Source organism: Myripristis murdjan, chromosome 18 (assembly GCF_902150065.1).
Source record: "Myripristis murdjan chromosome 18, fMyrMur1.1, whole genome shotgun sequence".
Classification (NCBI taxonomy): domain Eukaryota; kingdom Metazoa; phylum Chordata; class Actinopteri; order Holocentriformes; family Holocentridae; genus Myripristis; species Myripristis murdjan.
Window position 1 is genome coordinate 20,889,683 of NC_043997.1, and position 23,612 is coordinate 20,913,294.

At 41.9% G+C, this 23,612-nt stretch overlaps 2 protein-coding genes, 1 long non-coding RNA gene and 1 other non-coding gene across 5 annotated transcripts; 1 reads left to right on the top strand and 3 right to left on the bottom strand.

Moving 5' to 3' along the window:
- Positions 1-52: 52 nt before the first annotated feature.
- On the bottom strand, positions 53-5,484 carry LOC115376455 (calcium-binding protein 2-like). Its single transcript, XM_030076028.1, has 8 exons — positions 5,404-5,484; positions 4,934-5,011; positions 4,667-4,808; positions 2,396-2,426; positions 1,452-1,595; positions 1,108-1,217; positions 646-793; positions 53-452 (listed from the first exon to the last, which is right to left on the bottom strand). Exons 2-8 carry the CDS (start codon positions 5,008-5,010, stop codon positions 424-426), a joined length of 681 nt encoding a protein of 226 aa, XP_029931888.1. The 5' UTR covers position 5,011; positions 5,404-5,484; the 3' UTR covers positions 53-423.
- Positions 5,485-6,694: 1,210 nt separating this feature from the next.
- On the bottom strand, positions 6,695-8,412 carry LOC115376156 (uncharacterized). 2 transcript variants are annotated; one of them, XR_003929783.1, is made up of 3 exons: positions 8,263-8,412; positions 7,461-7,571; positions 6,695-7,285 (listed from the first exon to the last, which is right to left on the bottom strand). It is a non-coding gene; the product is annotated as an uncharacterized LOC115376156 (long non-coding RNA). The 2 variants fall into 2 exon arrangements; XR_003929782.1 differs by lacking the exon at positions 8,263-8,412 and adding an exon at positions 8,090-8,224.
- Positions 8,413-11,542: 3,130 nt separating this feature from the next.
- Positions 11,543-11,706, top strand: LOC115377152 (U1 spliceosomal RNA). Its single transcript, XR_003929907.1, has one exon. It is a non-coding gene; the product is annotated as a U1 spliceosomal RNA (small nuclear RNA).
- Positions 11,707-13,875: 2,169 nt separating this feature from the next.
- On the bottom strand, positions 13,876-20,692 carry tmem88b (transmembrane protein 88 b). Its single transcript, XM_030075631.1, has 3 exons — positions 20,145-20,692; positions 17,340-17,744; positions 13,876-14,186 (listed from the first exon to the last, which is right to left on the bottom strand). Exons 2-3 carry the CDS (start codon positions 17,736-17,738, stop codon positions 13,902-13,904), a joined length of 684 nt encoding a protein of 227 aa, XP_029931491.1. The 5' UTR covers positions 17,739-17,744; positions 20,145-20,692; the 3' UTR covers positions 13,876-13,901.
- Positions 20,693-23,612: the final 2,920 nt, after the last annotated feature.

The following is a 23,612-nucleotide window of genomic DNA, read 5'->3' on the forward strand; positions in this document are numbered from 1 at the left end:
TTTGACAGTGCTGTGGTTTGTTGTGTTGCTTCAGCAAAATGAAAAACCCACACAGTTTTGGTTTATTTATTAAAGTAGCAAAATACTGCATTCACATGTATCACTGCAAAAAAAAAGTCCATGCATCTATCAAAAAAACAACAACAAACAAACACATATACCTTTAGTAACTCTTGTCATCTGCAGTCACTCATCAAATGTATGCACCATATTTGAAGTTATATGGAGTCATGCAACATAATTACCACTCCATAAACAAACTCATACACATTCATTGCAGAGTTAGGCACACATTACACCGAATCAGCCTATACCTACAGTACAGTTACAAGTTACCAAATGGAAGCTATATGCATAGATAGTTGTTTTTACTGAATGTGGAACAACTGAGAAATGTCCACGCCGACAAAATCCTCTCTTCAGCTAGCGAATGGAGAGCATCATCACAAACTCTGAAGAGAAGAGAAGAGGAGAGATTGGATGAGAATCTAAATGTCATGTTTCAGATGACATGTGATACAACTGGACAAGATGTTAACATGTCTGCCTCAACATTATAAATCCACATTGCACCGAGTAAATGTCACATCTGCAAGTGTGCATGTGCAGCGTCTACATGCTGATAGGCCTGCCGCTGCTTCTCACCTTCAAAATCAATACAGCCGTCGGCGTTAACGTCCAACTCCTTGAGGATCTCCTCCAGTTCTCCCTTCTTCAGCTTCTCCCCCAGCAGTGTCTTGACTGCCTCCTTCATCTCCTCCTGGTTGATCTTCCCATCTCCGTCCGTGTCAAACTGACAGAGAGATGATGATGATAAATCAGAAGAGTACAGGATGAATACATGGCAACACAGTGAAGAAATCAGTAAATCAACATGTAAAGTACAAAATGTCAAAGTGAGAAAACAAAAGTCTTCACTGACAATAGAACTTGTGTCAGCTTCCATCATTGTGGTTTATATTGTACTACTAAATTGTATTCACCTTAAATGACTGACATGAAATAATTTTGCCTTCTTTTTAGGCCTAGAATGTCAGGTCACATCACAAAAATTCATCTGATCCATTAAGCCTTTAGATGGATTCCTTCATGAATGAATCATCTGACCTGTACAAAGGCTGACTGAAGCTCCTTGAGCCCGAGCATGTCAGCGGTTTCTCCCATCATCCTGGGTCCCATCAGCTCGATAAAGTCATCAAAGTCCATCAACCCGCCCACTGTGGAGAGGAAGGATGACACGGATCAGGGACTGGTGGAGTTTTCAGTGAAGCATGCAAATAGACTTTTGTCTTACTGGAATGTCCTACATCTACATCATTTCTAGATTTTAGACTGAAAATTTCTAATGAATTAATTAATTCTACAGCTCAAGAAAACATGTTTTAAAAAATCAAGGGGGTGAATAATGTTACAGCCACTGCAGGCTTTTCTTCCATAATCTTGTAACTCACTCCGCATCTTGATTTGTTGTACGATCTCCAGCAGCTCCATCTCTGTGGGCATGTATCCCATGGTCCTCATGCACTCGGCCACGTCTTTGTAGTTCAGGTAGCCATCCTGGTCGTAGTCAAACTCCTTGAAGGCCTCTGCCAGTTCTTTAAAGAAGGTCAGGGGGTCAGGAAAGTGATTACAACACTTCCAGGTAGAGTTTATCAGAGTATAATGGATGACGGTGGATGGATGACAAAAACAGATCCACTGTCTATTCCAGTGGATGCAACTTTTCTAGGTGTCTATACCTATGATTACTGTCATTTGAATCCCCCCCAAATGCACAAATGTTTTTATTTGTAATGATTTGCTAGTGCCTGTACAGCATAAATCCATCAGTACATTTGTTTTTAAACATAATTGGATTCTGAACGGACTACACAACAGTGTAGCTGGTTGTGTCAAAATGTGTTACCATTTCATCTGATGGTTTGTGTTACTTTCCCATTCTGTAGTACAAGAGAACGCTTGGTGTTGTCTTGCAGTTATGTTCAAAGGGGAACATCAAGGTTATGCAAGCTGATATTGAAAATTGTTTGTAGTGTATGTTTGAAATCTATATCTATTCAAAAAAGACAGTTCTATTGAAGTCTATGCATGAAAAAAAATATTTATATGTATATCTGTCTGTGGAGACATGAATGGGCATGGGCAGTGGTGCAGTTGTCACTTCATCTCCCTATGGATGAGAGGCTCGGGATTAATTCAGAATGATGAAGCCAAGTAGTGAATAATTCATGTAAAGGGGGTTTTGGCAGGTGTATAATTTATTACTATACGCGTGGCCACCTGTTTTCTGTAATATTTCAATATTCAAAATTGGAATTTCAAAGTGATCTATCAGTATACATTTGAAAGATTCTTTGGTTTGAAGTGAACACTGAGCTGTGGCTGTGACACTCACCATCCAACTCCGCCTGGGCCAACTCCCTGTCCTGTAGGAAGACAACAAAACAAATGCAATGAAATAAGAGGGGCAGTGTTTTGCAAGCAATTATAAGGGCAAATGCACACATACATCAGGGGTGCACAAAACTCCAATAATAGTTTGAAACTCTATCACTGTAGGCGAGCCATGTACATCTGCGTATGTACCCAAAGAAACTGTAATTAGTGAATAACTGATCATTTATGAAACACGATGATTGTCTAGTAATACCAAAATTCAAATGACAACAAGCAACAGTGTGCTCTACTCGCTGGAAAAAGATATACATTTTTAAGTTGAACCAATCAAGTGTTTTGACTGTGCTCATCACCTGGTTAAGCCTAATAAGCTGCGGCACTGAGTCTCAGGTAACAAGCTATTAATACTGCAGTCACACCAGGCTTAGTTTCTGGGAAGCTAACCATCTATCTACTGGTGGCTTAACACACACACTCACACACACACATACACACACACACGGTAACAGTGGCAGTGCAAAGATCAGGAACTAAACTCTAAGTCGGCTATACCTGCTTTCCACCTGACTTCTGAGACCTGATTTCTCAACGTCTGATATCTGAGCAATGTTTTGTCAGGGAGGAAAAGCTGTCAATGATCAGCTGTAAAATATTTAATCTATTTAGTTATTTATTTATTTTGACCTCTGACTTGCCAGGATTATCCCTTTGACGCTAGTAATCTCTTTCTCAAGGGAGTTCCGGCCAAGACATGCAGCAGAGCACGACATTTCAATTTTTTAAAAAGTCAGAGTCCTAACAAACAAAATGCAGTTCTCAAAATACGCTGATGTACAGCATGCATCAGTGAAATGAATCTAACTGACTAACAGCCTATGTTATGATTCTCAATGGCCTTCAACATTGACATAAAAAAGCTAAGTTTTTGTTTAAATGCTGCCACCAGGAGGGGCTAACTGCTTTAAATCACCACCTTTCAGACAAAAAGGAACTCAGCACCCTCCTCTGATTTGCTTTAAAGTTGACTGACCGGCTCATTCACAATAATATCTGTTTGTTTGTAGATGAAATGTATATGCAACTGATTGAGGTTCCTATGGACTCTTGTTTTTCTCCAAATTATCTATTCTTTGGCTTTTGGGTCAAGAAATATGTTTTTAATCCTTTTCATCACTGTATCACCTGGTGTGACCGTGATAATGATAATGTGTTAATAGTTTTTAGGATTTTCATGAATATTTGAATTCTATTAATCACAATATTAGGCTCTCTGTTGACTATTCTCAGCAAAGCATTTGTGCAGCTTATACAGTTGTTTTTCCTATATAAGCTGCACAGAAAGACACCTGAGGGATCTGCGTTAGGAATCAAGATCCCCCATGGTTTGACACTAAAGTGAATTTCACAGTGCAAATGATTCCCAAAGAGTGCACTGAGTACATTAAACCTCAGGGAGGGTGACAGAATATACAAACTTAACCAAATGGAAGCTTTTTTGGATCAGTCCACCCAAGTTTTCCATAATTATGTCTATACTGGCTCTCTCTTTTTTATTTTCACAGCCTAATAGCCTGATTTTCACTCATGATGTTCATGTATATATTGCTGTGTAATCTCATCTAATGTTTTTTGTGTGTTTTCATTATTCTCTATGTGTTTACTTGTCATGATATTTCTGGGTCATGCAATTGCCTGTTATTGGCTGTTGCAACCATATAAGTGTTTGTTTTAAAGTCCTGATGAAGACCTACAGTGGTCAAAACATGCTGATTTTTTTAATGATTCAGCCACCACAATAGAGAATTTTTTTTTTTTTTTTTTTAATATTCCCTTGTTGTTACCTACGTTGGTACATTTTCTGATACTTGGAGTGACTGGATTGCCTTCTTGTTTGAAATATGAATTTGCATTGATAATGGGCTTATACCCATATTTTGTCTTAATGAGAGAATTTGTATATTAAACAACAATTAAAAAGAGGTCTTTAGGACTTCAGTAGTTAAAAGTAGGCTATAATACTATCCATGAAAATGTTCAGTTTGGGGTTCTGGTCATAACACCTCAATTTGCAGGTGTAAGTTGAAAATAATAAATCTGGGGTGAATGCACCTAATAAAAATGCATGCATCACCACAAACTGTAAATTTGCCACCAATCAAACTGTGAGTCCTGTCATTGGTTGATTCTGTTTTTTGTAGGTCTGTCAATATAATTTCTAAAAGCTCCAAGCAGTTTCTTGGGGTTTCTGTTTATGTCACCGTCTACATACCGCCCCGAAGACGCTGTTGAGCACCGACGTGTACACCTTGTTCATGCTCTCTGTGTTTTTCTTGGACTTCTTCTTCTTGGGTGTTTCAGAGACAGAGCCCTGTGTGGAACTCGATGTGGAACCCTTGGGTTCGCCATCTTTACTGAAGGTGGGAAATGAAATGAAATGATTTTATGCCTTATACCTGTACCTGTCAAAATGTGCCTCACTAATAGGAAAATGCGCAAATACAGTGGGAATCATGCACGTGTATGGATGCACTCTTACCCCTCTGCTGGTCCTGCAGACCCAGAAGCTTCAGCTTCAGCAGTAGCAGAGGAGGTGGACTCCCCTTCCTTGGACATGCTTTGGATGAACAGAGACACAGGTCATGCATCTAGAGGGAAAATCCATTCTAAAGCTGAATTTAAATATACTAGGTCTATACATATCGCAAATACTGCTTTAGACATGAAAATGAAATAGGTCTTTGTATTGTGGGTCAGGAAACGAAAGGTGGGTTGCAAGAGGTTAAAAAGTGATGTTTGTGGAGAAATTGAGTTCAAAAGTTATTTCTGTATCATTGCCCAACCTTTAAGATCTACAATGCAACCAAAGCTGGAAGGTCAGCGGTGTGACTTTCACTCCAATAAGCAAATCAAATACAGACACCGGTGTGATCCTCTGCCTAGTCACAAGATGATCTTTCTTTAATCTGCAAGATTTTTAATGTTAAATTACCTCTGTGATTTCCTTACCTGAACTCCCTCTTCTGTCTGGTGGAAAAAGAAAACAATTGCAGAGGCGTCAAGCAGTCGCACTGCTCTGTCTCCCTGAGAGTCCCACTAGTATTGTGAATGACTTTAAAGTGTTATCCTTCCTATCCTGTCCTCTCTCCCTCCCTCTCTTTTTTCTTTCCTTGACCTCCTTCCATCAGAGGGGCTTAACAGGTAATTACCTGGCTAAACGTGCAGCCAGAGATTAGAAAGCAAAACGTGTAGCGGCTATGTGACTGCCTTGACTTTTTAAGAGGTGACTTGCATGGATCAAGGATCAAAACAAGGCTAAACCAAAGCTTGATGATTATATACGGCATCATAATTCTTCCCAGAGCCAACATTTCTGTGTTTCTCCTTGCAGCCTTGTGCAACCTGAAATAATTCACCAACTTAAGTCTTAAATACAAGGTTCAGAGAATAAAAAGGCAGTTCAAACCACTCAGCCTCTCTCGCTGTTGAAGGAAAAGGTTCAGCTGGAGGTGTTGCATCACATGAAAGCCTCGAGTGAGCCATTAGATTTCCTCAAGAGCTGCTTTGTTGTCTCAAATAATCCATGAATAATGACTCGGCACAGTGATTGACCGGTGTGCCACAATACTTGAACAACTTGAGGTAGAAAGAGAAAGATCAGCCAGCAACAGGGTCTAACAGGTAGACAAATCCACTTAAATGTTCCCAGGAAATTCAAGTGGACTTGATACAGCAACAAGTAATAAGCAGGTTAATGGAATCAGTCTGTGGTAGATCTCAATATATTATATATTCTCAAGTATCTTCACTCAGAGGAGTAGGCCATCAGCTTTCTAATAAGGTCTCTCATTCATCTTACTGGATAACCTGCAGCCAACAAAACCTCCAACAGTTGCTCAAGAGCACAGAAACAATCAACTGTTGAGTGAAAACTTACATTCAAGATGCTACTGAATGAATGGGGGGGATTTGCAGCACTTATGAAGCTGCTCATGAGATGACAAAATAATATGTCATCCTCAACAGTGACAGAGGCTAATAACTGAATCTTCCTTGTAGATATTTTGATCTGCTATTGTACTAGCCTTGGTGTCTTGGTGTGAAGTATCTCAAAAAGTCCACAGTGACTGTAGCAGGTACACGTTCTGATTGGTCTAAGTCTGCAGTCACTGTAGACTACCAACCACATGTTGCACACACCAGTGACCCACATCACACGAGTGCAGATGAAGAGGTTCAGGCAATATAGTAAAGACACAGATCAAGTAAGCGTTGATTTGATTATTTATTTGTTGTGACACAGGAAGCGCAGAATAGCAGAATAAATGAAAATTGCTCAAATTAGTGATATGTTAATCACTTCAGCTAAATGTGTTTGTTTGCTTTGGTAATTAAAAACTGGTAGGTGATAAAATCTAGACAGTTACAATACATTCAAGTCTGTGATAGCTGGGTGCAGTGCTGGCCTAAACCGCAAAGGCCAGGAGCTGAACACTGAAGTCTGTCTCAGATGACGATGTTGTCTGTCCACACTGTGAAACATGTTGGCATGATTGACCGCCTCACCTCATCACCTGCTGTCGGCAGCTGCTTAGAGACACTGTGGACAAGAATTTCAGGGCCCCTGCTGATGTCCCTTTGAATGAGCTCCTCGGGTTGGAGTACCCCTTCAGCCAGAGGACTGGTGATTCTGGGGCCCTCTCTCTTCAGGACATTGTCAGTGATGGACCTGGTCCAGAGGAGGAGGTGCTCCAGCCGGGCAGCCCGATCCAGATCCAGAGGCAGACGAGACATGACCGTGTGCTGAATGCCATCCTGCCCCACATCACGCTCACCAGCAGTGAAACCTCCATTGTTCACCCTGTGGCCTTTGTCAGCAGCTGTGTGCCTGCTAGAATGAAACACAATGCACTGGTTGCTGGACAGCGTACACATTTGAACTTATTGCATTGCTACAGTATTTCCTAAAATGAGGATGTCTGTAGTCTAAAGCCTCTTCCTGGCTTTTAAAAGCTGGAAATGTTCTGGTGGAGGTCTGGTCTGACAAAGGACAAGCTGTCACTTACCACTGAGCAGAAGAACCAGGTCCTCAACATCTGGAATGCAGTGGAGGAGCTTGACAAGCAGCCGCAGACGTTCAATCAGCTGTACAGAAGACACTGGGGCAACACCTTTCACTGCCACAAAAAAAGAGATGATCTCCACCATCACAAAGATCATCTCCATTTCATCAGTGGACCTACCACCTACCATACCAGCCGGCAGCCCCCCTACCCCCCCCCTCCACCATCCTGCCCCCTGCTGGAATACAAGCCCAATGTGTTAAAACATCCCTGTCTGTACACTTTTGTGGCCAACCAACCCAGGAACATTATATATACAAAAACAAGAATAAAAAAAAAAGTTTCTGCCCTGTTAAAATTATGTCTTGTTCAAAAGGTCTGGACACCAGAATGTGCAGCTTCTACGGACACTCGATGTCTGTCTTTGAGATTTTGGAGGAATGAGCTGTGAATATGCCGTAATAATTCTGTAAATATGATGTGGTTTCATTGTACATATGCACAGTAAGTGTGCTCAGTATTTAGTATATTGGTGACTATAGGCCCACTATATGCGTAAAAATATATACTAATTATTTTAGTAACATTCTGGTGCTCATACCACAGTTTGACCGCTTGGGGGAGCCACTCACCACGCTGCACCACATACGCAGTTTGGGTGCTGTAGATTTTAGATCAATTACGTTCAAGGCAACTACGGTACAGCGCAACCCCATCCGCAGCGGTCATGTGCAGCGAATTTTATGCAGTTTCCCTTGGCTGGCATTGAGCTTGTGGGCAAATATATTAAAACATGTGGACTAACCTCGGTGGACTAACATGGAGGGGAACTATACAAAGCTCTCTGGTGCTAATTGGACAAGTCTGACCTTCCTCGTCGCTTATTTCCAGGCGATGGCTTTACTCCCATGAAGAGGTAAGGCTACACCTTCGCATTGCTAAGCTGTTGCTTTGTGTGTGTGTGTGTGTGTGTGTGTGTGTGTGTGTGTGTGTGTGTATATATATATATATATATATATATATAAACTATAAAAACTTGATTAAATACACTCTACGTGTGAATTCTCCTAATTGCCTCCAGGTGTGCTCGCATCGTCGGTTAACCTATTAGTAAAATTTGAATTATTTGTGAATTGTTGTCGCACTTAAATAACATGTAGGCTATACAGAAGACATATAGTGAAATGTGATTGAGGTATTTGCCTCTTAAAAACCCAGGACTAGCACTAGCTGTTTCTCCGCTGTTTTTGGAGAATTTCTTAACGTTTGGTGTCACGTCGACGCAGTGAAGGCCTGCGCGTCTTTTTTTTAGGGCGCGTCATTTGGACGCATTATTTCTTCGTGAGTGTGTGTGTAGTTGGGTTTCCATCCAAATATATCGAAATTTTTGAGCGAATTTTGTCAAAATGCGCAAAAGAAAATGCGAATTTATGCCTGTTTCCATTAGTTTTGTTTTGCGATTATTGAGAGGAGAGTGTGCCGTGAGATGACGCCATAAGATAGCGTCTGTGTCCACTGAACAACAACAACAACACTGAACAACATTGAATTCCCTATAGAGGGAGTAGTGAGTGAGTGAGTGATTTCGGACACAGCCAAACACTCAGCTGACACTCAACAGCTGATCATGGACAGATTCCTGCTGAACTTGTCGGCTCTTGGGAGAAGTCTGGTTACTATTTTGGCAGCGCTAACTTCGTACTGACCCATCCTAAATAAGGAATAAGAGACTAATAATAATAATAACAACTAATAATAAGACTGTAGCGTAGAAGTTTGACGTGGTATCCGGTCCAATCATCGTTTATTCGCAAAACCTGTTTCCACAGCAAAAAGTCGCATTTTCTTTTATCGATAGGCTGAGAAATCCACCCCCTCCGAGCGTAAAACCTTTTTTGTGAATTTTCGGCCGTTTTTCGAATTTCTGGCGTTTCCATCCAAGTTTTTTTTTTTTTTTTTTTCGCAAATTCTGAAAATGCGAAAAAAAAAAAAAAAAACTTGCTGTGGAAACAGGTTTTGCGAATAAACGATGATTGGACCGGATACCACGTCAAACTTCTACGCTACAGTCTTATTATTAGTTATTATTATTATTATTATTAGTCTCTTATTCCTTATTTAGGATGGGTCGGTAGGAAGTTAGCGCTGCCAAAATAGTAACCAGACTTCTCCCAAGAGCTGACAAGTTCAGCAGGAATCTGTCCCTGATCAGCTGTTGAGTGTCAGCTGAGTGTTTGGCTGTGTCCGAAATCACTCACTCACTCACTACTCCCTCTATAGGGAATTCAATGTTGTTCAGTTGTTGTTCAGTGGACACAGACGCTATCTTATGGCGTCATCTCACGGCACACTCTCCTCTCAATAATCGCAAAACAAAACTAATGGAAACAGGCATAAATTCGCATTTTCTTTTGCGCATTTTGACAAAATTCGCTCAAAAATTTCGATATATTTGGATGGAAACCCAGCTAGTGTTTCATTGCAGCCATACCCCACTTAATTTCATCAGATAATTTCGAAATGATACACTGGGGTACACCTGTCGTAACATGGCAAAATGAAAGTTATTTACTGCGCAAGCGCTCTTCTGCACTGCCCTGTGGTGCCAGCAGAGGTGCCAGCGTGCACTTTGTTTAGCAAGCGCAGACGTATTATCCTTGGCTACCAGCCACATTTTTCTGTTCACATCAACCGCTAATAAATACAAAATGTAAATCAGACAAAACAGAGTGAAGAGTGGCCTACATGAGTGCAGTTAGTTTGACTCTGCACCAGGTGGCGCCAAAGTTACATTTTCCGAGTTAAGATTGGCCATGATGTTTGAAAGTATTCTATAAATATTTTTTTCATCAACGCATATTCACTGTATATCATTGGTTTGCGTTTCTGCCATTCCCTCTGTAGAATCTGTGTTCGCATTCTGCCCTGATTTACGTGAAAAAGAAATGTAGAAAATGTAGAAAACGGTGCAACAGCCAAAGTGACGCTACAAGGTGGGTCTTGTAGCGTTAGTTGCAGTTCCCCAAAAAATAAGCGTGTAAATTACTATCTTCACTGTGTAATACTGTCTTCGGTTTTACCAGCACATTTTTATGTGTCCAGTGGCATAGTGACATATAATTGTTATCTGTAGTTCATATTAGATGTGTGATTTTTTCTTTCTTTCATTTTTCTCAACGATGAATCTATTCCAGTTTGTTCCTCTCTGTAAAGCGGGTACAGTATTAGTTTGATTGGCGTCTTCAGGATGCAGATTATAGATCGGAGATCCCGACGTGAGTTGTGCGTCATGTGTGGGGGTGCAGTTGGTTTGTTTCTCCAGCAGCTCGTGCCAAAGCTCAATTTGTTGAGTCGCGGTAGAGTGGATAGAAAAAAACGTATTTAACTCATCACCAGTGTCGCACGCATATATTATCATTAACAGCACGTTGCTATTATTATTATTAGTAGTAGCAGTAGTAGTAGTAGTATTGCAGTATTGCATGTTATTCCTACCGATGGTCCCTCTGCAGGATCCGTGTTTTTTACAAGTTGATGTAGAGTATAAATGAAACGGTATAGTGATTGAATCAAACTGTAGCCGATAGGGACTTTAAATGTCTCTGTAGAGAAAATAATTGACGTTTCTTTCCTCAGTGTTGCCTTTCGCGCTGACGTCACGCTGACGTGCTCGGTACCGGACGTTGAAAACGCGGAAGTTGAAGAATGAATTAACCAGGGTCAAGATATGAAAAGTATAAGATGTAACTTATATTTTAAAAAGTAAAAGTTATCATAACAACAGGGATTTCATTTTGTGGTTGGCTAAAGCGGTGAACACGCTTTGTGGAGTAACTGCACCACGTGACATGCAGGTCAACAAAAGAGTGTGGCATTGCATGATGGGAAAAAACGAAACGTGCCAGTGTTGCATCAAATATAACATACTTTTCTTTTAATTTTTTAGTAATGCATGTAATATGGAGGTCTAACATGGTGGTGTCAGAGTTGACCAGGGAGTTGTAGTGTTTCCATGTTATTGTGTAAACCCTGACCGAGAAGTGTGTGTGTGCGAAAGGCTTCCGCATGTCTGGATTGTAGAACTCATACTTACCTGGCAGGGGAGATACCATGATCAAGAAGGTGGTTCACCCAGGGCGAGGCTCAGCCATTGCACTCCGGCTGTGCTGACCCCTGCGAATTCCCCAAATGTGGGAATCTCGACTGCATAATTTCTGGTAGTGGGGGACTGCGTTCGCGCTCTCCCCTGATCAATTGTTAAAAAATAAATAAACTTTTGGTAGTAGTATATAGTAGTAATAATGCATTGTACACCAGTGTGTTTCATCATGTGTACTGTCATCGTGAATAATTTTGCAATCGCTAACGTGACTCGACGTTAAGGTATCTGATAAATTTCTCGTAACCGCTGTAAGTCGATCGTAATATTTGTGGAAAACAGTGATCTTGTCAGGTCGCGTCTTATTATTATTATTATTATTATTATTATTATTATTACCCACTCCCTTTAAATGGCTCACCAGTAGTTGCTGCTGCTCTGCTGAAGAGTGCACAAGATATCTGAAAATCATGTTCTTGAGCTGTGGCAGTGTTCTTACCATTTCACAAATATTTATTAAGATAATCCTTGAATGTTAATGCTGACGGGAAATTCTAGTAGAGTTTAATAGAGTTTAATTTGATAATCTTACAGTTTCAGTCGGGTGACATCATCACCATCAAAAAAAAAAAAAAAAAAAAGAATGATACCATTCTGATACACAAGAAGTCATTTGCCATTGTGGTAAATAGTTGTACATGTTATGCAGGTACAGGGAAAATTAAAGAGAAATCATTGAAAGGTAATAACTTTCTACAGGATTCATCTGAGGACATTAAATGATGAATAAGTGTTCTCAATATTTTGTGCATTTGTTGAAAATGAGAGTCCTGTATTTATAATCTATATCTATATTGATTATTTTTTATGGTAACATTCTGGTACATGTCAACTGCACTGTGATCATAATCTCTTATACACTGTGAGACTTTTTCTTTGTCACAAATTACACAAAATAATCATCCCTGTTCCATGAAAAATCAATGTAGCTTTGAGGACTGGCCAGTTGTTTAGTCAGCTTGTCTAAATTTATATGAATTTTGGCTAATTTTAAAATGTATTTAATGGGATGAGTTTTTATTATTATTATTATTATTATTATTATTTAAATTAAAGATATGAGGTAAATTTGACATCAAGTTGGCAGAGTGGTGGTATGTCTGTATGTACGTGTGTGTGTGTTACTGAACTGTACGTGCACTCACATTGGTGTTGGCCAGTGTTCAGGTCATTTTACAAACTCTTTTGCCAGGAACGGTCTTACATAATCCTTTCCTGCCCAACATACTAGACCCAGAGTTCATGCTCACAACACTCCCAGGCGGACAGAGGACACAACAGCTCAAGTTAGTTGTAAAATCTTTATTTGAGTAAGAAAATATAGAAGAAATTGTCGTCACAATCTGCAACAGAGCAGTATACAAAACTACGATCTACAAATAAATGTATGTTTTTTTTTTGTAATACATGAATGTGATAAAATACAGTTGTGTTTAGTGTCAGTACAACCTTAGTGAGGTGTGTTATTCTGAAATTTCCTGTACATCATTTCCTGTTTTATTCAGGAAATTAAAGGTTGCCTGTAGTTCAGATTAGATGCTTAATGTTTCTAATTGTTTTTTCTGTTTTCCTGTTTAGTAGTAACAAATCATTTCCATTTTACTCCTTTCTGTCAAACATGATAAGACTTTGATTTGAATGTCGCATGTTGCTTTTTTTAAATTCTGTGATTATTCACCTGAAAACATAGTTATATTTGGCGCTGGGTTTGTGTTCAATATGTCATGAGACCACACTGCAACTAGAAGGTCACAGTGTAATTTCCAGTAACAGCCAGTGTGTTCATCCCTGTCAAGGTGTCCTGGAGCAAAACCCTGAACCCCCATCATCTCCAACCATGACAACCCCTGACCTCTGACCCCTCTGGTGAAATGTGCTCCCTCATATGTGTGTGTGTATCAGAGGAATAATATGAGCAAACACCATGTGTACTTTCTCTTATCAGTATATTAATAACGTAACAGTGAAGTTAAAGCAAATTAGGGAGGTTTAAGGAGGTTCCTTTGCTCTTCTGAAAAATCATTTTCTTGCAAAGTCTTAGTGATTTGGCCTCCAGGATGTTTGGCTGGCTGCTGTAGTAATTGTTTTTTACTTCCTCCCTTCTCTATTACTCCCACACCTGCTCATTAAATCTGCTGCCTTTTTTCTGGCTTAGTCAACCCCATCCAACCCCCTTGTTCTCCTGTTTAGTCCCCTCCACATATTTCCTCTAATGCTACACCCAGCCCCCCAGTTCCACCCTCACCTATCTATCGTCCCCTCTTTGTATCTCTCACCCCTCCATCTCACACCCAGACCTTTCCTTTCCCGCTGCCCTCCGCTCCCTCTCGTCCGCCGCAGCAGCCGTTGCCGAGGCCGCGGTGCTGGGTGGCCGGCAGGTTCTTGTAGACAGCTCGGCTGTACGGGATGAAGCAGAGGCCCAGCTGTAGGTGGCGGGCAAGGCGGCAGTAGGCAGCCAGCGCCAGCACCAGCAGAGGCGTGACCAGGAGGAAGCCCACCACCAGCAGAGCCACACAGCCTCCATCAGTCAGCAGGTCTGAGCAGAAGGGCGACGTCCCGTGGGGGCGAACCTAGAGAGAGAGAGAGAGAGGCAGCAGGTGGATGATATGGCAGCACAACCAAAGTGTTTGGGTTTTATCCTTGGTGTGAAAACTTCTACTTGAGCAAGGCACCTAAAGATACCTAATGTAGCTTTGACCACTAGTAAAAAAAACTAAGAAAACCGGGTCCTCGTTTTCTTTGCATAACCTTTCGCCTACTTCCTGCATGCCATGAGCATTGGGATGAATTATTCCACACACAGATGAAAACAATGAAACAGTCAAAACAGTTCAGAAGAAAGTGTTGACTTTTGAGGTAGGAAATTCATTGAAAATATTAAGGCCTAAAGGACATATACAGTGTGGTTTGGTGAGAAATTATGTTTACAAGGAAAACTGTGGGCAGTTGATCCCTGAAGGAGAAATTTTCTTTTCACTTGTGTCCTCAACACCACGGGGGCCAGTAAAAATTCAGTGTGTGGCTCACGAAAACTTCAGCTGGATTGATGATTGTTGTCAGGGGCTTGGACACAGCGTCCCTACTCACTACACTACTCAACCCAACTATCAGAGCTGGTTGAAAATTACACAGAGACACAGCATGAAGGTTCCTCTACTGTAGATGTAATTTATTAATACACTGATGTTCAGCAGACAACAACATCATGTGTTGCTCTCAATATGTTTCAGATGTCTATTCATATATGGAACAGGAACAGATGATAAGGACCGGAGATGATGTGTTCTGTGTGGAATGTGTTTCTGTAGAGAGGACAGGCGGCAAATGGTAATCTGACACACACACACACACACACACACTGAAGCACTGTACTACTTAAGCCTTTCATGTTAAGAAATACTCTTAACAATCATTAGCATCTTTTTCTTATCTGTACCTGACACAGTTTTGAGTAGTAATGTGTTTTTACTTCTGCAAGTGCTAATGTGAGGAGGTGAAGGGGTTTAGTTAGGATAGGAGTGTGGGAGAGGAATGGAGAAACACCAGGGCTGAATCAGCCTTATCTGCCTATGAGGTAGAAGCAGTACATTAGTGTGAAGGAGGAAGAGGAGGAGGGGGAGGAGGGGAGGTACAAGGAACGAAAAGGTTTGTTTGAGTGAGGGGGTTGGAGGAGTATTTATTGTAGTGGACGGCATAATGATGAACTGATTGCCAAGCTCCAAAGTAAAAAAGAACATTTAGCTGAAAAAAGTGATCCTAAAGTTCATCTCATGAGTTTTGGTTGAGCAGGGGGAAAATTGTGGGGATTTCTGTGGTAGCAGTTTGTGGAGAGCCTACACAGGTCCTGGAAACAAAACAAAAAGTAACTTCCAGGTTTTGGTAAGTATGGAAGTGTCACAAAAAGTTTGGGAAAGGAAAAACTAGACTGATGTGGTTTTATACTCCTATCTTCTCATATACCATGCTGTTAGTCAGTATGTGACCTTTTTGTGAGGAATAATCAACATAGTTAGTGGGCGCAAGATGATTTTTGAACATCAGAGTCTTCAAATATACAACTGGTGTGGGAAAGGTGTGAAAAATTTGGAAGTGAAACTGTGTAGGAACCCTGAATTTTGTCCTGAAAGTAATACCAGGTAGAGAGGAAAGCAAAGAATTTAAGAGATTTGTCAGTTTTTCTCCTGTCAGTTTTCACTCGACAGGAGAAGAAACAGGCCAGGGAGGGTAAAAGCAGGGTGAAGGGGGGCAGGGTGGGTAGGAGTTGTTATAACAGATAAGTCACCCAAGTATGCCCATGTTTGTTTTTACATGGTGAGGCCTGCTTTGTGGCTCGAGATCAGAGAGCCAACTTTTTAGGAGGAAGCCCTCTTAGAGTATTCTCCTCTTACTCATGCATATGCTTTCATTGAGTGTATTTTTTTTTTTTTCGTTTCTCATTGAGTTACCTCATATGCCTTCAACAATCTGACGGTCTTAAAAGTATTGCCAGATTCACAGGGAGTCCTCAGTACTATCTAACCTCCTCTTTCTTTTCATACCCCTTCTTTCCTTTTGGTTTCTCCTCTCTCTCTCCATCCTCCCAGGTCCTGGTTAATCCCTCTCTAAGCTTGTGTCACATGAGGTCTAATTGGTGGGAGTGGGGGAGAACAGAGAGAATTTTGGTCTCTCTGGTCATGAAAAAAGTGGTTGGTCTGCAGAAATGCTGTCATTGCCTATTCAAAGTCTCTGAACCATGATGACTTAATGAGAGACTCAGGGATAAGGCATAATGATTAATAGGTCAAGTAGGCTGTTTGTGCTTGTGCATTCTCATGCCCTTTTTATGTGTTTAGTTGCTTCCTTCACATTATGTGCACGTATGTATTCACATTGTTTTCTCTGTTCCATATGCCCAAAGAGTCAGTTAAGCCTCAGCCAGCTACCAAGCTGCTTTTAAAGTGTTCAGCTGTGACGTCAGGCTCCTGAGACTGCTGACCCATCGTCCACTCCAGCTGACCCTTCTCCTTGACATCTGAAGGAACTTCGGACTTATCAGATTATAAAAGCCCTTATCACGGACAGAGCCAAACTCCACCCTAAGCCCCAGGCAGAATGAGTTTGAACTCATGGATGAAAGTTACGAGATGAGGATTTGTAGGTATGAGGGGATGGATGTAACCTCATGTCTGTCTAATTTGTCTTTAGATGCAGCTAATGTGTGAAAGAGTGCCTCAGACTTTTTTCCTTTTCTTTTTGAATTATGAATATGATGATAGATTACAAATGACAGAGGAGTTTTGCAACAGAGGAATTTTGCAAAAGTAAATAATACCCCACTGAAAATTATGTATCCTAAGACATGATATACGGTATGTCCTAAATAGTTCTGCAGAGGAATGTTTGCACCAAACAGTGTTTGCTCTTGTTCAGTACATTTTTCAGCAGGGCAGACAGGAACTGCACAGCTGGGATGGTGATTACATAAAACCTAATAGATTGTCTTGTAATTGAAAATTCATAGGTTCCAGTCCCTGAGGCAGCTGAAAGAAATTTAACACAGTGCCCATGAGCAAGACACCTAACGTACTCCAGTGTAGCTGCTAAGTGGCCAACATGTAGGAGACTTCTTGCCCAAGGTGAGTATAAGTGTTCGTGCTCAGCTGAGTAAATAGATGTTGAAAATACTCATGCATGCACACAGTGTACATTCACTCCCACAAACCCCCTCCTCCCTTCCTTCTTACTGTAGAGTGGCAGAGGAAGCCAAACACCACCATGACGATAGCTGGCGTCAGGATGGTCCCGAACACCAACCCGGCCAGGCAGGCGTTGATGGCGGCGATCAGCAGGTTCTGAGCCGTCACCAGCACGGAACAAGCCCAGCAGTCCAGGGACCCCCGCAACTCCAGGGGGGCCTCGCTGCCTCCACCCCCGCTCTCGGCTGCAGAGTACGGAGGAGGTACCACCACACGCGAGGGTGTCTCTCCACCTCCGCCCATAGCAGCAGTGGAGGCCAGGGAGTTGGAGTGGTGGAGGTGTTGGTGGTGGTTGCTGTGGTGGTGGTGATGATGAGGGGGCAGCTCCTCAGACAGGTCCAAGGCCTGATGGTGGGCCCCCTTTTCTAGAGTACTAGTCATACTCATAGCGAACTGTGGAGATAAAGAGACATTGGTGTTGTAAGAGGAAGGTTAAAAGCTCTACTAGAATCAGTGACACAATTCATTATGGCTGCAAAGCTTTGTCTGGCTGAAGATTGTGTTCCCGTCATGTCTGAAGCGAGTGCGTCTATGATTCAGCAGGTCCTGACCAATAGAAGTGGACTAGTCTGGTGCCATGCTTGCAGAAAAACATTTGACTGTAATCAAATGTGAGTAGTGGATCTGGGTTCACGTTGAGGTCAGAGGTTTTATCTGTATGAGCAGGAAATCCGCCTCGTGAGATGCCCGTCTGTGAGGTGATGATTATCAGAGAGCTGATTGGCCAAAAGGGAAGGGGTCCGTAATTACTCTATGTAGTGCGTACCAGAAAGATGAAGGGTAAGTGTTTGTATACATGTGGGTGTTGCCTGCACGTGTGTTTGCTGTAATGCATATTCTTGTGTATGTGGGTGGTAAATACAGCTGGGTAGTGGGGAGTGGTTCAGCTCCCATCATGGTTCAATTATTGTTGGGGAAAAAAAAAGGTAAAGGTGCACTATGTAAAACTGCACTGAAATGAGCATCCTTTAAACTACTGGCATGGAATGTGGAATAAGCATGAAATTTCATGGTTGAGTCTACATGTCAAACACAAATTGACAAATTACTCCACGTATTTGTCAGATGAGTGTAAGTGGTTCTCAATTCAATCAGCCCTCAGTTTTGCATAAGGCACATTTTAAAATAAAGCTACAATAGTTATCTTCACTATTTATGTCCCATATCATGGCGCATGGCATGTGGTTGTCATGGTAATATCTGTCTCTGGAAAGACACATTCATCAACAATAGCAAGCCATGATAGGGGACAAATTGGTTTTCCTATAACCTGATTGTCAAGTTAATGTAAATACTGCAGTTGTGTTATGTGAACACAAGTATGCTGCCATAGAAATATTTGCTGTTTAATTCAATAATAATTTTGATAAATGACTTTATAGACATGAATTGGTGATATTTTATCTTTATTATATCATGATTGTGGCAGGATATCAGGCAGCTCAGATGCCTTCATGCTATTTTTGTGGCATGATTTTCACAGATGAGTTGCTCAGTTAAGGTCAAAACTGGTAGAGAACAGCAAACATATCCCATCACTCTATTTAATCCTTTAGTTTGCATTCACTAAATGTTTCAACAGTTCTAAAGTGATACGCAGCTGTGCCGGGTACAGGATATATTCCCTTCCCCAGGGTCAAGAGACAGGGCTGCCCCAGAGGTCCAGGGCACATCTCTGAACAATAGGGTCAGGTCAGCCACCAAAAATGCCACAGAAAAGGAAACCCCAAAGCAAGGATGACTTAATCAACAAGACAGTCTGCCCTAGTCAGCAAGTCAGAGAGACAGTGAGATTGTAGTTTATTCAGCAAATGCAATACCAAGTTGTCTAGCTGCACTGGTGTTTCATGGGAGAGTGTTCCTGTTATTCAGACTGTTATCCTCACCTGCCCCCCAGTCAACCTGACGGTAACCAGCCACTGCCCCAGCAACATTATTCCACAGCAAAATATTATTTTTGGATGGTTGTAATGAACTTGGGCATGTATAGGTTCAGAGCAAGTGGAACTGGTAAAAGTACAACTTTTTCACATCTTGCTCCTGCATTACACACACACACACTGACCTGAATATCAGAAGTGACAGCGGAAGACATTCATCACGATGCTATCCTTGGTGGTGTAGTGTTTACTTCCAGCGTCTCTCTCCCATTGTTGTCTAAAGTGCTGTTGTAAGGTGGAAGGTCAAGCAGGAAGGTGTCTGTGTGTGTGTGTGTGTGTGTGTGTGTGTGTGTGTGTGTGTGTGTGTGCGTGCATGCATGCATCTGTGTGTAAGATGACTCATTGTGCCCCTTGCTGAAAATACTCTGGCTGCTCCACCTATTTTACTCACTGTTCATGCCATTCTTTGAATAGTATTTCTTTGAATAACAAATTACATCATTGTTTGTCCCAAACCTGGAACTGGCTGATGCGTATATTGTATAGTGAGGATAATATAGCTACCATATGGTGACATGAAGTCACACAGCCACACCTACTGGATTAATTTTAAACTTTTCCTGTCATATGTGGTAATCGTCATGCACTACTGGTCTTAAGATGCCGTGCGGCGTTATCATGCTTGGATGCTGCAGAGAGAATTTCTATTGTCCCATTATTCTATTGTTTGGAACAAAGCAGCTGCATCAGTGTATGCTATGCCCCTCAGAGACCCTCATTTTATTCATCGCAATTTGTTTGCATTAAACACGAGCAGTAAAGAAGGACCTTGAGTTGCTTCTCACTGAAATCCATTAGAACATCTTTGGTAATGTTTTAAATGTGTTGACTATGCAGCTGCACGTCTACTCACATTGTGGTGTGGGGCCCGGTTGATCTCTTGCTGTTCCTCCTCCAGGTTGTTACTGTTTCTCTTCTCTTTTGAAGACACCAAGGGGCACTTCTGTTGAGTCACTTTAACAAGGTTTTCACCTTGCACCTCAACACAGACTTGTTAGTTTTCTCTTTATTCTGTTCCTGCCAGTCCGCAACTCCTCTCTCCTGGATCAGGGTTCCTTTTCCCCCTCCTCTCGGGGTGTTTTTGAGGGGTTCCTTCCTACTGCCTTATCTGTTGGTGGTGGTATGCTGGTATGTTGGCTTCCTACAGGTCTGCTCTCCTGCTGCTTCTCCTCTCCACTGTCCGAACTTGTCAGTGGAACTGATTAAGTTGCGGCGTCGTAAACTCTTTCTGTGTGCAAGTGCAACAGATCGCCGTACTCTTGTGATGAAGTAGCCGTGTAAAGATGCTCTTTCCTCAGCTGCTGAAGATGAAGACAACTCAAGTCACAGCAGCTCTGGTCTTTCTCTGTAGAGGTTCTCCAGACCTCCTCTGTCCGTCTGCCTGACCCTCCTCCTTTACCCCACCCCACCCCCATATTAGTTGTGAGAATGAGTCGTGCTGGCCTTCCTTCCCTCTTCCTGCGCTCACTCCATGCATCCCTCTCTCTCTCCACCCACTTTGCTTAGCAATGCTGAGCGTTATCATCAGCCCCCCTCCCTTTCTCCAACAGCTCGGCTCAGTTAGTGCACGCATTCCACCTCCCATATCCAGGACATGTACCCCCCAGCCCACCCGCCGCCCAACACACACACACACACACACACACACACCACCCTTTCCCTGTCCCTGTTGCAGAGGGGGCTGGGTGTTGGGTGTTAGGGGTCAGAGTGAGGCGGCTTGCCTGATAAGTTGAGGTTCAGGAGAGAAGAGAATGAGGGGGAAGGGCAGCAAAGCCAAGCTTGGTGTGTTTTTAAGAGCAAGAGAAGAAATAACCTTGTGCTAAACATATTAGCATCAGAGTCATGTTGAGCAGCTGCTTTTGATGTGTTTTGCAGGTTTGTTTTTTCTGTAACTCATTACTGGTGGCACATCACATCATTAATGTGATGGGATGGCAAGACTGCTGGTAGTGCATAAGCTTGTCAAAGTTGTAAGAGGGGCAAAGTGTAACATTTTTAAAATCAAGTTGTTGTCTAATTGTGATATACAGGAATAAATACTATAACAAATGAGACTATTGTTGAAATAATTTGGAGCCTGCTTTGCAGAACCAAGATCACATTTCCCATGAATCTCATAGCCTCCTGTCAGAAACAGGATGTTAACAGTTGCACCCCCATTCCCCCTTACACTATACCTCAGAATGAATGTGTGAATGATTTAGCCGTGCTAAAACACGACAGGTAGCATTTCTGCTTCCCATAGGAAAATCTTCTTGAGTTTACCTTGTCAACTACAGAGCTGGAAGGGTTAGGACACGAGAGTGGATGTTTGGTAGCACTGGGTCTTGAACTGGGATGTTCTCTCTAAACACTAGGTCATCTTGCAAGCCCTAAAAACATCCTGTTTTTGAAGGACTTGAAGCAGCTGTCGATCCTGGATGGACAAAGGGCTGACATCATTGTCAGGTTAGGGTTTAGTTGAGTAATTTTTTCATGTTGACATGCCTCTGAACTTTTGTAGAAAGACCGTAAGCAACCCATGATATATTTACTTGCATGCTATGATGTGGAGGCAGTCACATTATCTTGGACTGTGGAGAATGAGAAGCAGTGTTTACATCTTTAGGGTGGAGATGGATATTTCACTCTTCTAGAAGAACAAAAGCTGCCAAATGCCTGGAGAGGCCGATTCTGTCTCGTATCCAATGCACCATCAAGCAGCGCCTTTACTATCCAGTCTGCTCATAAATGACTTATCAACTTTACTGATGTGCTGTGCTAACACTGCAAAGGATATCATCAGCACCCATTTATCAGATTTGGAGTCAATCTACACCTCATGATACCCGCGGTGAGCTCACAGCATCATACAGGATCCATCCCACCCCAGCCACCACCTGTTCGACCTCCTGCCATCTGGCAGAAGATGCGGGTACATTGCTGCACTGAATACTAGGATGAAAAACAGCTTCTTTCCCAAGGTTGTGGCAAAATTAAACAACACTCCTCTATCTCCCTCTGCTTACCCCCCAGTGTGCAATAGCTCGTTTGACAAACCCAGCACTTTGAATCCACTATATACATTTTACTAATGGCTATATCTGCAATAACTTGATCACAATGGGAAACGACTAAGTTGTTTTAATTGCTTTTAGTATTTATTAATGTTCATACTCCATTTATCCTTGTAATCTTTTCATGCATCATGCAGTACAAGGGCCTCTTTCTTTATGGTCTTGAATACAAATAAAGCTCTTTTTATCTGTATCTTTCTGTCATCTAATCTATTAAGTCAAGAAGTCTAGACCCCAGCTATAGCAAGACGAACAGCAGAGAGTTTCACAGCAATTACATGATGTGGAGACGAAAGAGATGCTGCAATGTCAGTCTGTGCTGTTTATGCCTTATGAAGACATAAAAGCGTAATATCAGGAACCTTGACTCTGGGGTCCACCGGAATATGGGATTAGAAAAGGAGGATGAAGTAAGAAGAACAAAGAGCGTAAGGAAGGGGGATAATCAGTTAGATGATAAGGAAAGATCAGAGCATAAGCTCAGTAATTACTCTTGTCTGATCTCTGATTTTCTACCCTCTTTCCTCAGCTTTGAGTTGGCTGAGTTTATTTACTTTTAGCCCTTCTTTGGTCCCTTTACTGTACTTGTTTATTTTCTAGCAGCCCCATGGGTATTGAAACCATAGAGTGATCTCAAGGTTTTTTTGTTTTTGTTTTTGTTTTCCTGCAACAAAATGCAAACTCTAAATAGTAGTCATCTGGATATACCTTCATGCAGCAGCTTGATGGTCTGTAGAACTTGAGGACCTTAGTATTTCAAATGTCTTCAAACCAGCTTAGTTGGACAGTTTTTATCATTTCTATCTGAGCTGTTTAGTTGGAGGCTTGAGATTTGAGTGTTTGGGTTTATGTTTATTCTCATTGTGTTATGCAACAAGAGTGAAGAGGGTCAAGGAAAGGGCAGAGAGCAGTGAAGGTCAAGGGCCCAAAACAATATTTAAAGCACAGCAGGGTGTAAGTGGCATTAAGGAAGCCAGCACTGTTTGACATTGCTGGACCAAAATGATGTTGGTCTGTCACCGCGAAGGGACTTGTGCACAGTTCACACAGGCTCACACAGGGAAACGCCTCGTTACAGTCAGAGTAGGCAAGACGTAATCTTTCCTCAGGCTCAGCAAGAGCAGCATAAATACACTTCAAAGGTTTGTCTATCATGAGTGGAGCGCTGAGGTATTATGTCTTTGTGGAGGCAACAGTCTCTTCCCCCCTCATCATCACCTGACTGCAGCGGGGTGGACAGGCGGACGGATGGAGGGCGTCTTCCT

Coding starts and splice junctions, on each gene's coding strand:
- tmem88b (XM_030075631.1), bottom strand. CDS start 17,738: ATGAGTATGACTAGTACTCTAGAAAAGGGGGCCCACCATCAGGCCTTG. Junction 14,187..17,339: donor GCTTCCTCTGCCACTCTACA/GTAAGAAGGAAG, acceptor CTCTCTCTCTAG/GTTCGCCCCCACGGGACGTC.
- LOC115376455 (XM_030076028.1), bottom strand. CDS start 5,010: ATGTCCAAGGAAGGGGAGTCCACCTCCTCTGCTACTGCTGAAGCTGAA. Junction 2,427..4,666: donor TCAACAGCGTCTTCGGGGCG/GTATGTAGACGG, acceptor GTCTTCCTACAG/GACAGGGAGTTGGCCCAGGC. Junction 1,218..1,451: donor ACAACAAATCAAGATGCGGA/GTGAGTTACAAG, acceptor TCCTCTCCACAG/TGGGCGGGTTGATGGACTTT.